This window comes from Meleagris gallopavo, unplaced genomic scaffold, assembly GCF_905368555.1.
Source record: "Meleagris gallopavo unplaced genomic scaffold, MGAL_WU_HG_1.1 scaffold_42, whole genome shotgun sequence".
Taxonomy (NCBI): Eukaryota; Metazoa; Chordata; class Aves; order Galliformes; family Phasianidae; genus Meleagris; species Meleagris gallopavo.
In genome coordinates, this window is record NW_028147054.1 from 14,081 (window position 1) to 32,398 (window position 18,318).

General features: G+C 48.0%; 1 protein-coding gene across 1 annotated transcript; it reads right to left on the minus strand.

Moving 5' to 3' along the window:
• Positions 1-4,267: 4,267 nt before the first annotated feature.
• LOC104916533 (IgGFc-binding protein-like) lies at positions 4,268-18,313 on the minus strand (the record flags this gene model as incomplete). Its single annotated transcript, XM_085215452.1, is given in 12 exon segments — positions 4,268-5,084; positions 5,984-6,270; positions 7,487-7,867; positions 9,339-9,538; positions 10,721-11,294; positions 11,839-12,092; positions 12,095-12,430; positions 13,525-14,089; positions 14,516-14,850; positions 15,370-15,712; positions 16,574-16,890; positions 17,383-18,313. Coding segments are annotated over 12 exon segments (4,581 nt in total), but the record flags the coding sequence as incomplete, so codon positions are not given.
• Between the last annotated feature and the right edge of the window lie 5 nt (positions 18,314-18,318).

Consider the following 18,318-nt stretch of genomic DNA (forward strand, 5'->3'; position numbering starts at 1 on the left):
GTCTTAGGGGGGTTTAAGGGGATCCCAAGGGTGGTTTTGGGTTGGCGGGGTCCTTATAAGGATTTGGGGGCTCTTAGGGGGAGTGTTGGGCTCAGTGGGGTGTTGGGGGGGGGGTCCTTGGAGCCAATGTCCCCCCAATATCCAAATACCCCCCAAAACACCCCAATTTCCCCCCAAATACCCAAATATCCCCCAAATGCCTCCATTCCCCCAACACCCCAACGCCTCCAAATACCCCCAATTCCCCCCAAATATCCCCAAAATACCCCCAAATTCCCCAATTCTCCCCAATGCCCCCCAAATACCCCCTTGTCCCCCAAAATATCCCAAATCCCCCCCAAAAATCCCCCCCAAATCCCCCCAATTTGCAACTGCACTCCTGTTTGTTATTGCAATCGAGTTTTCTCTTGCATCTCCATTTGCATCTCCATTTGCATTTGCATCTCCATTTGCATTTGCACTTGCATCTCCATTTGCACTTCCTTTTGCATTTCCATTTCCATTTGCAACTGCATTTGCATTGCATTTGCATTTTTATTTGCACTTCCAGTTGTATTTGCATTTGCATTTGCACTTACAGATCTATTTGCACTTGCATTTGCATTTCTATTTGCATTTCTCTTTGCATTTGCATTTTTATTTGCACTTCCAGTTGCATTTGCTTTTGCATTTGCATTTCTATTTGCACTTGCACTTGCATCTCCATTTGCAGTTGCACTTGCAGATCCATTTGCACTTGCTTTTGCATTTCCATTTGCAACTGCATTTTCACTGCGTTTGCATTTTTATTTGCACTTCCGGTTGCATTTGCATTTGCACCAGGGGAAACCATTGCACTTTTTTTTTTGTATTTTGCATTTTGCATTTTGCATTTTGCATTTTGCATCAACAAATCTGTTGCAACCGATTGCCCCCCCCTCCGTTTTGCATTTCCATCGGGTTGCATCGCTGCAGTTGGCCGCATTTGCAGCAGGTGGAGGCATTGCAACTTTTGCATTTGCTCCAGGGACGGGATGATTTCACTTCTCAGTTTGCATTTGCAGCGGGGGAAAAAAAAAAAAATAAAAGTGGGAGTTTTGCAGAAGTCGATGCAAAAAAAAAAAAAAAAGGGGGGGGGGGAAGTTTTGCAAAAAGACGCAGCAGGAAGTGGGGATTTTGCAAATGTTGCCAGAAAAAGAAAAAGAAGAAGAAAAAGAAGAAGAAAAAGAAAAAGAAAAAGAAAAAGAAAAAGAAAAAGAAAAAGAAAAAGAAAAAGAAAAAGAAGAAGAAAAAGAAGAAGAAAAAGAAAAAGAAAAAGAAAAAGAAAAAGAAAAAGAAAAAGAAAAAGAAAAAGAAAAAGAAGAAGAAAAAGAAAAAGAAAAAGAAAAAAGGACTTTTGCATAAATTCCAGGTAAAAGAAAGTGGAAGCTTTGCAAAAAAAATCACAGCAAAAAATTTGGTGTTTTGCAAAAGTTGCAGCAAAAACAAACAAACAAACACAAAAAGTGGAAGTTTTGCAAAGGTTGCTGGAAAAAAAAAAGTGGGATTTTTTTTGCCAAAATTGTTGCCAAGAAAGTGCAAAAAAATTGCAAAAACTGCAGCAAAAATGTGGGACTTCTGCATGAATCCCAGCCATAAGAAAGTGGACTTTTGCAAAAATCACAGCAAAAATTGGGAGTTTTGCAGAGGTTGCTGCAAAAAAAAAGAAGAGTTTTGCACGAATCCCAGGTTAAATAAAGTGGGATTTTCACAAAAAAAAAAAAAAAAAAAAAAAGTGGGACTTTTGCAAAAATTGGGAGTTTTGTAGAGGCTGCAGCAAAAAAGTGGGACTTATGCATGAATCCCAGGTTAAATAAAACGGGGTTTTTGCAGAAAAATGCATCCAGAAAGTGGAACTTTTGCAAAAGTTGCATCAACAAAGTGGGGCTCTTGCAAAAATCACAGCAAAAATTGGGAGTTTTGCAGAGGTTGAAGCAAAAAAAGAAGAGTTTTGCATGAATCCCAGGTTAAATAAAGTGGGATTTTTGCAAAAAGATGCATCTAAAAAGCGGGACTTTTGCAAAAATCACAGCAAAAATGGGAGTTTTGCAGAGGTTGCAGCAAAAAAGAAGAGTTTTGCACGAATCCCAGGTTAAATAAAGGTGGGATTTTTGCAAAAAGATGCATCCAGAAAGTGGGATTTTTGCAAAAAGTTGCATCTAAAAAGTGGGATTTTTGCAAAAATCACAGCAAAAACTGGGAGTTTTGCAGAGGTTGCAGCAAAAAAGAAGAGTTTTGCACGAATCCCAGCTAAAAGAAAGTGGGAGTTTTGCAAAAAGTTGCATCCAAAAAAGTGGGACTTCAGCAAAAATCGCAGCAAAAACGGGAAGTTTTGCAAAAGTTGCTGGGGAAAAAAAAAGACTTTTGCACGAATCCCAGCTTAAATAAAGTGGGGCTTTTGCAAAAAGTTGCATCAACAAAGTGGGACTTTTGCAAAAATCGCAGCAGAAATTGGGAGTTTTGCAGAAGTTGCAGCAAAAAAAAAAAAAAAAGAGTTTTGCACGAATCCCAGGTTAAATAAAGTGGGTTGTTTTGTGTTTTTTTTTTTTTTTGCAACAAGATGCATCCAGAAAGTGGGATTTTTTGCAGAAAATTGCAACCCAAAAAAGTGGGGCTTTTGCAAAAAAAAAAACAAATCTCTCAGCGAAGGCCGGGAGCTCTGCAGAAGTTGCAGCGAAAAACAAGACGGCTTTTGCACGAGTAGAAAGTGGGACTTTTGCAAAAGCTGCAAACAATTTATATCCCCCCTCCCCCCCCCAGCATTTCCCCCCCTCCCCGTGCATCGCCTTCCTGACCCCCCCCCCCCCCCCCCCCCCCCCGAATGGCAGCTCTGTGGCCTTTGCAAAACAAAAAAACAAAACAAACCCAAAAAACCGACACAACTCCGGTTGCAAAACCCCTCCCTGGCTTTTCTCCAACCTCAACGTCCGGGAATTTCAACCCTCCCACGCTCAGCTTCCCGTTTCTCTGCTTTGCTTTTGCAATGGGAGAAGCCAGAGCTGGAGGGATGGGGAGGGGGAGGGGGGGGGGATGGGGGAATGGGGGGGGGGGAGGTGCACACACACAAACACACACACACAAAAACACACAAACACACACAAACAGACACAAATACACACAAACAGACACAAATACACACACAAATAAACCTTTGCTGAGCCCTGGAGGTAAACAAAAGGGAGCGGAGGGGAGCCTTGCACAATCCGGGATGCTTGGGTTCAGTTTCAGTGCGTGGGGCGGCTTTGCAAAGTGCGTGGATGGGGGGGAAGGGGAGGGGGGAGGGGCGGAGGGGGGGGGGGGTTGTGTGGGGTTTTTTTTTTTTTTGCTTTTTTTTCTTGCTGGGGTGTTGAAAGGTTCAGGGATTTGTGTTGCGCCGGGCCTTGCTTTGCTTTGCTTTGCTTTGCTTTGCTTTGCTTTGCATTGCTTTGCATTGCTTTGCATTGCATTCTTACATTGCTTTGCTTTGCTTTGCATTGCTTTGCATTGCTTTGCATTGCTTTGCATTCTCACATTGCTTTGCTTTGCATTGCTTTGCTTTGCTTTGCTTTGCTTTGCATTGCATTGCTTTGCATTGCTTTGCTTTGCATTGCTTTGCTTTGCTTTGCTTTGCTTTGCTTTGCATTGCTTTGCTTTGCTTTGCTTTGCTTTGCTTTGCTTTGCATTGCAGTTCTCCTTTGCTTTGCTTTGCTTTGCATTCTTACATTGCTTTGCTTTGCATTGCTTTGCTTTGCTTTGCATTGCAGTTCTCCCTTGCTTTGCTTTGCTTTGCTTTGCTTTGCTTTGCTTTGCATTGCAGTTCTCCTTTGCTTTGCATTGCTTTGCTTTGCTTTGCATTGCAGTTCTCCTTTGCTTTGCTTTGCTTTGCATTTCTTTGCATTTCTTTGCATTGCTTTGCATTGCAGTGCCCCTTTGCTTTGCTTTGCTTTGCTTTGCTTTGCATTGCTTTGCTTTGCTTTGCATTTCATTGTCACTTTGCATTGCTTTGCATTGCAGTTCTCCTTTGCTTCGCTTTTAAAAATAATTAAAAAAAATAAATTAAAAGCTAATTAAAAAAAATTAAAGCTACGTCCGGGCGTATCTTGGGTATATAAAAACACACTGCAAAGAAATGAAGGGGATCCATTGAAAATTACCTAAAAATAAACTTATCCACACATACGTGTATATTAAAAAGCTGGAAAAGGTGCAACCAAAACGAAACGAGAGGTGAAACCAACCAAAAAAAAAAAAAAAAAAACACAAAAAGAAATAAAAAAAAATATAAAGAAGTTTTATTGCTTTACCCGACAGCAGAGGCAGGGCCGTAATGGAGGCATCCAATGGGGAAAGAGGGGTTTTTTTGGGGGGAAAAGAGGTGAGATTTGGGTCAGACCACCTGAATTTCTTCCCCTCGGCGTTGGTGGGTCCTTTGGGGATCAAAACAACCCAAAATAAAACGTTTTTTGGTTGTTTTTTTGTTTTTTTTTTTTGCCTCAGCAATTTGAGGCCGGACATCTCCGCTTAAATTTCCAATTTTAAAATTTCAGAGGTCACGTGACCACCAAAATTTGGAGATTTTATATCTTGGTGGTCACGTGACAGCAGAGGCAGGGCCGTAATGGAGGCATCCAATAGGAAAATAGGGTTTTTTGAGGGAAAAGAGGTGAGATTTGGGTCAGATGACTTCAATTTCTTCCCCTCGGCGTTGGTGGGTCCTTTGGGGATCAAAACAACCCAAAATAAAACATTTTTTGGTTGGTTATTTTTTTTTTCTCAGCAATTTGAGGCCGGATATCTCCGCTTAAATTTCCAATTTTAAAATTTCAGAGGTCACGTGACCACCAAAATTTGGAAATTTTGGTATTTTGGTGATCACGTGACCTCCCGCCATAACAGGGCCCCATCGGAGCGTGCGGAAGCTCCGCCTGGTTACCTCCATAGGCAGAAATTAATAAGTGCTGATTGCTGTGTGTAATTAATTAGGAGAAGTGCGTGGGATCCTCTTGCATCCGTCCCCATCACGGCGTCGTTACGGAGCGGGGTAAACTGGGGCTTCCACTTCCATCCTTACGGGGTTGGGGACGCGGCTGGAAGAGAGGAGATGAGCTGGGGAGGAAGGGCTGAACCTTCCTCATCCTCGTCCACGGGGAGAAGTGGTGCGTGGGTCCCAAAATGGGACCCCGTAGGGATTTGTGGGGTTCATTCTGTCCACATCTATAGGAAAAATGCTTTGTAGGCCCCAAAATTACAGAATGGTTGGATGCCATCGTGTTTTATGGGGTTCATTGTGTCCACATCTATAGGAAAAAGGCTTCGTAGGCCCCAAAATTAGGGTATGGTTGGATGCCATCGTGTTTTATGGAGTTCATTCTCTCCACATCTATAGCAAAAAATGTTTTATAGGCCACAAAATGTGAGTTTTGCTCAATGCTGTCGTGTTTTATGGGGTTCATTCTGTCCACACCTATGCACTGGTAAAAATCCCCTGACATTTGGCAAACCTCCCTGATATTTGGCAGAATCACCTGATATTTGACAAAATCTCCTAATATTTGGCAAGATTTTCCTTCCTTTTTCCTGATGCAATGGCTCTTCACCCAAATCCCTCCGTTTTCTCCTCTTTCACCCTTCCCATCTCACAGGGACAAAGCAGCTGAAAACCCCAATTATCCAGAGGAACTCATTAAGAAGAATTACACAAATCCTCATCCAACCACGGGGCTGAAGCAGAGTTATTTTTCAGCGTGGGATGCGACAGCAAAGAAAATTCACTTACCAGAATAACCTCCTTTGCTTTTGTGTCTCAATCGCTGTGGATGAAACCAGAGAAGATGGAGAAGTCCTTTCCCGTTGCCAACCTCTCCCAACCCCTCAATGCCCCGTGGGTGTTTTTTTCCCTACCCTTCTGCTCGCCCAGGGTTAAAAATTAACAAAAATCAGCCCTTTTTTTTTTTTTTTTTTAGGGGATTTTCCATCTTTCACTCACCATCCTGCAAAATCCTTGGCTTTCCAGGCATCGACGACCTCAGCAATGCTCTCGGCCACGCGGCCATTGGGCAACCTCAGGTCATCCTTGGCATCCCCGTTGAAATTGCCACAGGGGGCACAGAGGTGGTTGACCAGAGTGGCTTTCACGGTCAACGTCACCTCCCCACTGGGACTGAAAATCACCTCCAACCCCGAGGTGTGAGAGATGGTGACGTTCCTCTCCATCACATCCAGGGAAATGGCTTCAGACACCGGGGCTGGGAGGCGGGTGAAGAGACCGTTCACCTGAATTGGTGCAAAACGGTAAAAATCAGTTCAAAAATAAAATAAAATAAAATAAAAAATCAAACAAACAAAAGCCCAACCCCAAATTGCCCTCTTGAAGTCACCCAGCAAAATGTGTTGGGCTGTGCCACGACCATACGTGCGACCATTGGGACCACGTGTTGAACCAGAGCAAAAATTCCTTCAATTTAAGTCTGCTGGAGATGATCTTGGGTAATATTTTGCTCCAAAACTGCTCCTGGGGAGCTTCTTTCCTTCCAACCAGCTCAACGTCAAGCTCTACCCCAAGAAGAGACCTTCTGCCTCTGTCGCAAAAGGAGTTCTTCACATCTAAGTTGAAAGAGTCTTCAATCTCTGTCCCGAAAGGAGAACTCTATCTCAACCTCTATCTACCCCAAAACAAGACCTTCAACCTCTGCTCCTGAAGGAGAACCTTCAAACTCTACCCCAAATGACCTTTAACCACTGTCCCAAAAGGAGAACCTTCAACCTCTACCCCAAAAGAAGACCTTCAACCTCTACCCCAAAAGACCTTCAACTCTACCCCAAAAGGAGACCTTCAGTCTCTACCCCAAAAGACCTTCAACCACTGTCCCAAAAGGAAACCTCCAACCTCTGTCCAACCTCTATCCCAAAAGGAAACCTTCAATCTCTACCCCAAAAGGAGACCTTCAATCTCTGTCCCAAAAGGAGACCTTCAGTCTCTACCCCAAAAGGAGAACCTTCAACCTCTACCCCAAAAGACCTTCAACTCTACCCCAAAAGGAGACCTTCAGTCTCTACCCCAAAAGACCTTCAACCACTGTCCCAAAAGAAGACTTTCAACCTCTACCCCAAAAGGAAACCTCCAACCTCTACCCCAAAAGACCTTCAACCACTGTTCCAAAAGGAGACCTTCAACCTCTGTCCAACCTCTACCCAAAAGGAAACCTTCAACCTCTGTCCAAAAGGAGAACCTTCAATCTCTACCCTAAAGGAGACCTTCAGACCTTCAACCTCTGCTCCTGAAGGAGAACCTGCAGCTTCTCAAAAGACCTTTATCCTCATCCTGAAGGAGTGATTCATGCCCAAAATCTCCAATTCTGCACCCAAAGGATAAGCAACCTTGTACGCACAAGAGAACAGGAAAATCCCCCCTCCCCCCCCCCATCCTCCCCCCCCCCAAATTTTGCACCTTAAACTCATGCCCCATCTTTTGGGGGCAGAGCTGGCTCACCCAAACCTCCATGTTGTTATTGATGGTGATGAAAGCTTCACGGAAGAAGACAAAGACAGCCACAGCAGCTGGAATCCCATCGTCCCGACACTCGCTGACCTCCACCACCACCTTGAACCAATGGGGCGACCTCTCGTCGCAGAGGGCGGCCATTTTGTAGGTGCCACTGTCGGGCAGCCTTCCTCCCACCCCATCAAACGTGGTCACGGAGGCTCCAGGAGAGATCTGACATCGTCCCTCCTGCTTGAGGCATCGTTGTTTCCCTTCCCGAGCGACGCAGACCTCATCTGGGGGACAACGGGTGGCCTCGCAGGTGAGTCCCTGTGATGGGTGGCAGTGGCATTTCGTGGTGCAGTTGTTGGAGGTGATGATCTCACCCGCCTGGAAAGGAAGAACTCCGAGGTTAATTAGTCCTTTATCCCTGTTCCCCCCTGTTTTGTCATGCTTTTGAAAGGGGAAAGAGGTCCCGTGTGTGGGAAGAATAAAACTAGGCTGAAGGGGAGAAATGTGAGCAACTTGAGAAGTGAACCATTCTCTGCAGCATCAAGAAGAAAAGGACTTTCAGCCTCTAACCCCAAAGGAGACCTTCTACCACTATCCCAAAAGACCTTCAACTTTAATCCCAAAAGGAGACCTTCAAACTACCCCAAAAGACCTTCAACCTCTCACCCAAAAGACCTTCAACCTCTCACCCAAAAGACCTTCAACCTCTCACCCAAAAGACATTTGAACTCTTATCCCAAAAGAAGACCTTCAACCTCTACCCCCAAAACAAGATCTTTAACCTCCATCCCAAAAGTCTTTCAACTTAAATCCCAAAAGAAGACCTTTCACCTCAATCTCAAAAGGAGATCTTTGGCTCCTGTCCCAAAGGAAGACCTTCAACCTTAATCCCAAAGGGAGCCCTTCAGAGGTCCAGTGGAGCAAAACAGGCATTTTAGGACGCTGTTAATTGCAAGATTTCGGAGGTTTCTCCCTAAAATGAAACTACAACCCACCTCACTGAGTCCAAAAACCGGTTGCGTTGAATCCATGGGTCATCCAGCTCCGTCAAAGATTGAATTCCCAAATATGGGACAACCCATGGCATCAAAGACCAAAACCCCAAACCCTTTCCATCAGCCAAATGGGACAACACACGTCAGCGAAGACTGACACCCCAAATCCATCACAGCATTGAGATGGGACATCCAAGAGCTGACACCCCAAATCCATCACATCAGTTTGATGGGACAACCAGCCCTATAAAGGATCGTGTCCCTGAACCCATCACATCATCCAGATGGAACATTTGATCCCATCAAGGACTGGCACCCCAAATCCATCACAGCATTGAGATGGGACATCCAAGAGCTGACACCCCAAATCCATCACATCAGTTTGATGGAATAAACAACCCTATAAAGGATCGTGTCCCTGAACCCATCACATCATCCAGATGGGACATTTGATCCCATCAAGGACTGGCACCCCAAATCCATCACAGCATTGAGATGGGACAACCAGCCCTATAAAGTTTCGTCCCTGAACCCATCACATCATCCAGATGGGACAACCCGTGTCATCAAAGATTGGTGTCCCAAATCCATCACAACATCAAGATGGAACATTTGATCCCATCAAGGACTGGCACCCCAAACCCATCACATCAGCTTGATGGGCCAACCAACCCTATCACGGATCCCATTTCATCAATACAGGACAACCTTCTCCATCCACAACCAACCACCCTCCCCTCCCCCCTCCCCCCGCCCCCTCCTCAAATAATTTCATTCCACCAGATGGAACGACCCCCCCCACCCTACAAATCTCCGATGCCATCCCCATCCCAAACCTTTCGGGTCAACCTCACCTTGAGATACCTCCCCTGGTGGACGCAGCCACACTTCTCCAGGGACACGCAGGAGCTGCCGTCGAAGAGGAAGCCATCGTCACATTGACATCCCTCAAAGCATGGCCAACTGCACGGGGTTGGCACGGAGAGACTGGCACAGGTGAAGTCACAGGTGCGGGTGCAGAGCTCGTAGTGGCTGTGGGGTGGGCAGGAGAGGGCTGGGAAAGAGGGAGAAATTGGGTTTTGTTTTGTTTTTGTTTTTGTTTTTTTATATGGTAAATCCAATCTGGGTGATGGGAAACCCCCCAGTTTGAAAGCCAAGGGTATGTCGTGGATTTGGGGGTGGTCTGCAAGGCGAACTTGGGGTAGCTCGTGGGTTTTGGAGAAGGTCTGTGAGGGTTGATGGGATTTTTTGTGGGTTTGGGGAAAGGTTTGAAAGCATTTCGGCGTGATCTTGTGGATTTGGGGGAGATCTGAAAGCATTTCTGGGCTGTTTCCTGCAATTTCGGGGCAATATTTGAAAGCACTTTGGGTGATCTCGTGGATTTTGGGGAAGGTCTGAAAACATCTGGGGGCTTTCTAATGGATTTTTTGAGAATATATGAATGTAACCTGCGTGATTCTCTGGGTTGTGGGGGAGGCCTGAAAGCATTTCTGCTCTATTTCATGGATTTTGGGGGGAATATTTGGTAGCATTTTGGACAACCTCGTGTATTTTGGGTAGGATTTGAAGAAGTTTGGGGCAACCTGATGGATTTTTGGAGGGGATTTGGAAACATTTCTGTGAGATCTCATGGATTTTGGGTGGAATATTTGGAAGCATTTTGGTCCATCTCAAGGATCTGGGGGAAGATTTGAATGCAATTTGTGCGATCCCGTGGATTTTAGAGGAGGCTTGCAAACGTTTTGGGCCACCTCTTGGATTTTCGGGGAATATTTGAAAGCATTTTGGTCAATCTCGTGGATTTTGTGGCAGGTTTGAAAGCATTTCTGGGCTATTTTGTGGATTTGTGGGAACATTTGCGTAACCTCAGGGATTTTGGGGAAGGTCTGAAAGCATTTTGGGGCCATCTCATGGATTCTGGGGACTATTTGAAAGACCTTCTACACCATTTCGTGGACTTTCAGGTGGAGCTTGCAAACGTTTTGGGATAATCTCATGGATTTGGGGGATGATTTAAGGAAAAAGAAGCGATGCACGGTTTGGTGCTGACAATCCATGCAACGCCTTGCTCCAAATATCCAATATTTGCCCCCCAAAACAGCAACGACAGCAACATAAAAAGCCCGAACTGAGAAATTCCGCTGCAGGGAAATACGGATCAAGAGGAAAAACGGGACCTGAGCTTTTCTCTTGGGGATACTTAGGGGATAATTTGGGGATCTTTTGCACCACTTACGGCAAAACGCCGCCGTTCTCCACCCTCCAATCTCAGCACCAGCAGCTTGGCAAGCAGCAGCGTAAGCCTGCAGGCTGTGGCACAAAGCATCCCTTGCCCCACTGGCAGCACAAACATCGTGGAGGCAATGCTGGAAATACTGCACCGGGTTCACCCGATGGTGGCACGACCCAAAAGGCCCCGTTGGGTCGCTGATGATGCCACATTTATCCCCGCTTCCGTACGGAGCGACGGCGGCAGCATCGCACGAAGGGCACGGCTTCCCGTCGCAACCTTCGGTGCAACCGCCGTCAGCTGAAGGTGTTTTCCAAGAGCTGACGAATTCCTCCGTGCTCTTGGCCGGGGATCCATCGGGGAGCAGGAAATCGTCACCGGGATCTCCATTAAAGTTGCCCCCCAGTCCACACACGCGACCCAGGTAAGCCTTGGGGATGGTGACCAGCAGATACGTGGCTGTGTTGTAGAGCAGACGGAGGCCTGAGGTCGTTTGCAGGACGAGGTTGGTCCCCTCTTGCCCAACTTGGAGCTTTTGGTCCTCCAACGCCAGCGGCAACGTGAAATGCTCACCGTCCACCTGGAGCGTGCAATCCGTGCAAGGTTTGTGCGCCCACCTTGCAACGTTGCACCGTTTGCATGCGCGTGTTGCGATGCTGCAAGGTTTGCACGCCCCGGGATGCAACGGGGAGGTTTCTGCATGCATGCATACACGCGCCAGGAGAATGTGGGTTTTTTGCAAGCACCAGGGGATTTTTGCACTCATGCACGCACCAGGAGACTTTTTGCAAGCATGGGTGCAACTGAGAGACCCTACATGCACGCATGCATGCAAGGAGGCGGTGTTTTTTGCAAGCATGGATGCAATCCAGAAGGTTTGCATGCACGCATGCGTGCACCAGGAGGCTTTTTACCAGCGTGGGTGCAACTGAGAGATTCACACACATATGGAGGATGTTTTCTTGCAAGCAGAAGGGGATTTTTGCACTCATGCATACACGCACCAGGAGACTTTTTGCATGCGTGGGTGCAACTGAGAGGCTCTACACGCACGCATGCATGCAGCAGGGGATTTTTGCACACGCGCCACGCAGACCTTGCCCCAAGCATTGCTCCCGACTCACCATCACCTCCCAGCGCCGTCCTTGCTCCATGCTGACCGTGTAGCCATAGATGCTCACTGTCACCTTCTTCACCAGCGCCACGTTGGCCCGTCCCCCTCCGTCGTGCTCCAGCAGCACCGAGAAGTTGGCCAAACCGCGCTCAGGTTTGCAGACTTTGGCCAGCACGTAGCTGCAGGAACCTCGCAGGTCGAAGGCTCTACCATCAAACGTCACGTAGTGGGGGTCTCCTGAGACCACCAAGCGCCCGTAGCCGGCGGGTGACACCCCAGCACCCCATCCTGCACCCTGCACTCCTCGTGGGCGCCGCAGGATGCCGGCCTGCACTCCGTCACCCCGCCGGCTTTGCAAACGCAGAGCTCCTGGCACGAAGAGTAAAACTCTGAGCCCTTCTTGTAGTAGAGGCCGCGGTGTTCGCAGCCACAGTCGGATGCTGGGACGCATTCGGAGCCGCTGAGGATGAAGCCGACGTCGCAGAAGCAGCCCTCGGTGCACGGGGCTGATGTGCAGCCCTGGGGGAGGGCGTGGGGACGGCAGGTGGGAGGGCAGGCAGCACCGCAGAGCTCGTAGTGAGCGTGGGGAGGGCAGACGGGGGCTGTGGGGGGAGGAAGAGGGGGGAGAAAAGTGAGGGGGGAGTGAGTTATAGGGAAAAAGGATGGGGAGGAAGGGGGTTGTTGAGAAAAAGAGGGGGGGGGAAAGGGGGAGGAGGAAAAGGAATTGTCAAGAAGTGGGAAAAAATAAGGGAATCTGCGGGGAAAAGGTGAGAAAGGGGAGCTGTGAAGGAAAGGAGGGGGAAAATGTAAGTCTGCAGGAGAAAGGAGAGAAAAAAAAAGTGAAACTGCAGGGAAAAGGAGAGAAAAAGGGGGATTGTGAAGAGGAGGAGGGAAAAAAATGTGAATCTACAAGGAAAAGGAGAGAAAAAGGGGGAATTGTCAAGAAGATACGGAGAAAAAAAAAGGGAATTGTCAAGAAGAGGAAATAAAAATAAGGGAATCCGCAAGGAAAAGCAGAATAAAAAGGGAATTGTGAAGATGAAGCAGAAAAGGAGGAGATCTGACAGTTCAGTGGAGAAGTAGGCCCTAATTTAGGGGCATTTTGGGATCCCATAACTCTTCACTGGACCCTTGAGAAGGCGTAAAAGGAGAAGACAGGACAATTCAATGGGGAAATAAACCCAATTTTGGGGGCACTTTGGGATCCCATAAGCCTTCACTGGACCCCTGGAGAGGACAGGACAATTCAGTGGGGAAATAAACCCAATTTTGGGGGCACTTTGGGATCCCATAACCCTTCACGTGACCCCTGGAGAGGACAAGATGATTCAATGGGGAAATAAACCCAAAATTTGGGAGACTTTGGGATCCCATAACCCTTCACTGGACCCCTGGAGAGGACAGGACAATTCAATGGGGAAATAAACCCAAAATTTGGGGGCACTTTGGGATCCCATAAGCCTTCACTGGACCCCTGGAGAGGACAGGACAATTCAATGGGGAAATAAACCCAAAATTTGGGGGAACTTTGGGATCCCATAAGCCTTCACTGGACCCCTGGAGAGGACAGGACAATTCAGTGGGGAAATAAACCCCAAATCTGGGGGCACTTTGGGATCGCGTAGCCAAGACGTTGAGCTCAAACTAATTATTAGCCCTAAAAAGGGTCGGGGGTGGTAAAATTCCCCCCACTCACCACAGAACGACGGCGTCCTCCACTGCCCCACAGCAGCCCCATTGCTTTGGCACTCGGTCATATAGGCAGCCACCGCTTTGCAGATGACATCCCTCCGTCCTTTGTACTGACACGCATCAAAAGCACAGTCCTCCAGGAACGGCCCAGGATCAACAACACGGTGACAATCCCGGAAAGGTCCCCCGCTCGCCCCGATGACCCCACAAAATGCATCACCACGATAGGGTCTCTTCTGCTCTTCGCCACACGTCGGGCAATCCCCAACGCAACGCGCCGAGCAACCGGGGACATCCTTGACCTTCCAGCTGTCAGCGAAACGGATTTCATCTTCCATTTGCTTCCCGTCATGGGAGGTGAAGTCGTCTTCGGGGTCACCGTTGGCGTTGCCACAAAGGCCGCAGGTGGCACCGGCGTAGGCGTCGGGGACGATGACACGGGCGTAGCTGTACCAATCAAAGCTGACCCGTAAACCAAAGGAGGTGCGGATGAAACCGTGGACGCCGCTGTGGTAGAGCTCGAAACGGTCCTTGCGGGTGAAAGGGAGCTCCACGAAGGCCCCGTTCAGCTAAAGGGAGGGGATTATTTGGGGGGTTGATTTGGGGAACGCAACTCGGGGGTTGGGGGAGGGTCTGTGTGAGCCGGTTGGGTGTTTGGGGGCTCTTGCAAAATGTTTTGGAGGTGAAACGTTGTTGGGAAAATGGAGTTCGAAGTGATTTTTTTTTTTTTTTTTTTTTTTTTTTTGGAAATCCTTGGCTTCAGGAGAGTCTTACGGCCAACGCAGGTCAATTAAGACTTGGGGTATTTTTCAAAACACTTTTCATGGGGAGGGTTTCCGTGAGGTGGTCAAGGAAACATTTCGGAGATGGAATATTTTGGGGAATTTTGGGGGCAATTCTTTGGAAATCCTTTGCGCCAGGGTTATGGTTAGGGTTGGGTTTGGGTTAAGGTTAGGATTAGGGACAGGGTTAGGGTGTCCTCATAGCCCACCTACCTTCACCTTCTGCGGGTGCTCCTGGCTCATGCTGATGACATCGCCGTACACCTCCATGGTGACGGTTTTGGTGAAGGACACAGCTTTGCTGCCCCGGTTGTTGTTCTCCACGGTGACGTTGAAGGGGACGAGAGCGGGGTCGGATGAGCAGAGGGCAGCAAACTGGTAGACGCAGGTCCCTTGGAAGTCGTATTTCCTCCCATCAAAGGTGGTGTAGTGAGGATCGCCCGTCCCGATGCAGGTGGAGGTTTTGGTGGCTCGGCGGCGTGGGGCATTTCTGTCCACAGTGCATTTCTCATGGGGTTCACAGGACTGTTTGCCATCCGTTTGGCTCCCTGGATTCAGATAATGTGGATTTGGGGGTGGCTTGGTACAAAAAAAAAATCAACGCAACCCTTCACCAGTGATGGAGACTCAATTGGTTCCTACAAGCAATTCAGGGTCTCCAAAATGCCCCACGCGGGCAACTCTTGGGGAAAACTCAACGTTATTCTGTGTGTTGTGGACATCTGAAGTCAAACAACGTGGATTTGGGGGCAGTTTGGCACAAAAACACCAACACGACCCTTCACCCATGATGGAGACGTTGGCTCATTCGATCCCTACATGAAATGTGGGGCTCCCGAGATGCCCTATGTGGACAACTCATGGAAAAACTCAAGGTTATTCCATGTGTTAACGGACATCTGAAGTCAGACAATGTGGGTTTTGGGTGGTTTGGCACAAAAAGGCCAACGCAACTCTTCCCCAACACAAGAGACGTTGGCTTAGTCAACGTCTACAAACAACAACTTGGCACAGAACCCCTTTTTTCTCCCCCCCAAAATGCTCCAGAACCACACATCAAAGCTCACCTTGTCCCACTGTGTCCTGCACTGCTTCTTGCAGTGTTTCTCCCTCTCTCCAGTCCTCCAGGCATGAGGGATCTCTCCAGCTCTCAGCCCAATCCGTTGCATCGGCGGCCACGGTGCCATCGGGAAGCTTCATCTCATCCTCCCCATCCTCATTGAAGTTCCCACAGAGCCCACAGGTGGCCCCGAAATAACTGCTGGGCACTGCCACCATGACAGCCCAGTCCTCGTCGTAGGTCACCTGCAGCCCAAAATCTGTCTGTAGGACGATCCTGCCTTCGTTTTGGGAGATCTGGATCTTTCCATTCTGCAGGTTGGCCGGTAGGGTGGTGGGTTGGTTGTTGACCTCAAAATGAAAGAGAAAAAATATATTTCAACTTTTCCTTTCTTTCTTTCTTTCTTTCTTTTTCTTTTTCTTGCTTTTTTTTTTAAAAAAAAAACGATTCCAGAAATCATCGATTTTCAGTTCTTTCCTGAAGAAGCCCAAACCAACCCCAAAGCTTCCATGGAAACAGGGGAAATAAGTGAAGCAACCCACGGGAGAATGCTGCCTTCAAATTCTGAGCTTTGTGCTGAGACCAGAACTGCGTTATCAAAACCTGTGTGCGGGAGAAACCTCATCTCATATCAGAAAACTGGCCTTCCTTCTTTTTCCTCTTTCCTTTCTCTTTTTCTTTTCCTTTTCCTTCCTTTTCTTTTTCCTTTTCTCCTTCTTTTCTCTTCTTCTTTCCCTTCTCCTTTTCTCTCTCATTCTCCTTTTCCTTTTCCTTTCCTTTCCTTTTCCTTTTCTCTTTAACCTTTTATTTTCCTTTTCTCTTTCTTTTCCTTTTCTTTTCCTCTTTCTTTTCCTTTCCCTTTTTCTCTTCCCTTTCCTTTCCCTTTTGTTTCCTTTTCTCTTTCTCTTCCTTTCCTTTTCCTTTTCCCTTTCCCTTCCCCTTCCCCTTCCCCTTCTCCTTCTCCTTTCCTTTTTCTCTTTCATTTTCCTTTTCCCTTTTTCTATCATTTTCCTTTTCTCTCTTTTCCTTTCCTGTTTTTTCTTCTTCCTTTTCTCTTTCCCTCTCCCTTTCCTGTTCATCTATTTTTATTCCTTTTCCCTTTTCCTTTTTTTATATTTATTTCCAACTTCACTCCCTACAATCTCACTTGGCACAGTATTTCCCCCCCCCCCCCCTACCAAAATACCTCCACACAACTCACAGGAACCCACCTGGATTCTGCCACCCTCTCCCATTTGGATGGAGATGTTGTAGCCGTGCACGAAGACGTTGGTCAACCACTCCTTGAGATCTCCTTCACTCTTCTTCTCCTCCACGAGGAAAGGAACCAGGCTGGGATCAGCACCACAATATTTGGCAATGGTGTAAGTGCAACCACCCTGGATATCCACATCCATCCCATCGAAGGTGTGGTACTGCAGGGACCGTGACCCCATGCACGTTCCCATGTAGTCGTGGACGCACACTGCTTCCCCCTTCTCCATTTTGCAGCTTTCCTTTGCACGGCATTGCGTGGTCCGGCACGGATCTAGGAGAAATCACACACCATTCGTGGCCAGCTCTGTTTTTCTGCCACATGCAGCCCTGGGGAAATGTGTTATTTGGAGGGGGATGGATTATTTGGAGGGCCGGTGGGTTATTTGGAGGGGGGTGTTTTATTTGGAGGAGAATGGATTGGACTAGAAGACCTCTCAAGGTCCCTTCCAACTCCTACAATTCTGTAATTCTGTGATTAATTGGAGGGGGATGCATTTATCCATCATTATCCCCTCCTAAACCTGCTGGTTGAATTATTTCCTCTCGGAGCTACCAGTCCTTGTAATACGAGAGGAAACCCAAATTTCAGCTCAAAGAAATCTTTTTTAGATACTTTTGCAGATGCTGCAGGGGTGAAAAGGGGACACCAGAGGCACCCGACTCAGAGGAATCCATTTTGATGTGGCTTTGCCACGTGCCACTGCCCCATTTTTGACACTTTGGAAGGGAAAAGAGAGGTGGAGGTGGACTGTGGGGCACTCACCACTATCACACACTGCCATCAGCCCATAGGATTTCTGCTCCCGGATCCCCATGCTGAGTGCCCCAAAAGGGGACTTCCCGTGCTCCACTGTATGGACAGCCAAATGGCTGCCCAAACTTTGCCTTGCCCACGAGTATTCCGTGCCCGGGATGGGCACCCACATGGTATTTCCCAAGGGGATTTTGTTGAGCATTATCCCAGCCACCTCTGAGGTCTTGGGGATCAGTAGAACGTAATTCTCATAACCCTCCAGAGCGAAGACATTATGGGGTAGGCAATAGCTGGAGACATCTGGGATGGTCCTAAAAAACGGATCGTAAGTGAAGGGGCCTTTTTTACCTCCGTCACCAAAAAAAATGACCTGGATGCCAGCATTGGCAGAGAGATACAAAGTATTTGGGGCTTGGAGTCCGTAGAGCGTTGAGCGACCGGCCCGGAGGTCCCGAGCGGATCTACTCATCCCATGTTGAGATTCCACAAGTGTGGGTTGGGATGTTTAGACGTAAATGATATCAGATTGAGCATCAAAAGGCAAAGGAGGGACGATGAAGGGGTTGCCCCCCCTGGAAACGGGGGGGAGCTGCTCAAACCCGTGGTCCAATTGGGGGAGTCTTGCCACGCACGTGGGACCGGTGAAGACGGCCACGGGTTTTTGTGCCACGATGCGGGTGCCAGACATATCTGCCGGGCTTTTTAGCTGGGCTGCTTGGAAAGGGTTCAGTTTAATGGGGAGCACGGAGCCCCGAGGGTAGGATTGGCCTTGGTATGTCACCGTGGCTTTGAGGTGAACCTGGGCATCTGTGGGCTCATCCCACGCAACCACCGTGAATTCGCCATAGCCGTCGGTGCCCACGTTGGGTGTCACGATTTGGTATTCGGGGCCCCAGCTGTGGAGGGGGTAGACCACGGGGGAATCCACGGAGGTGGGTTTCTTTC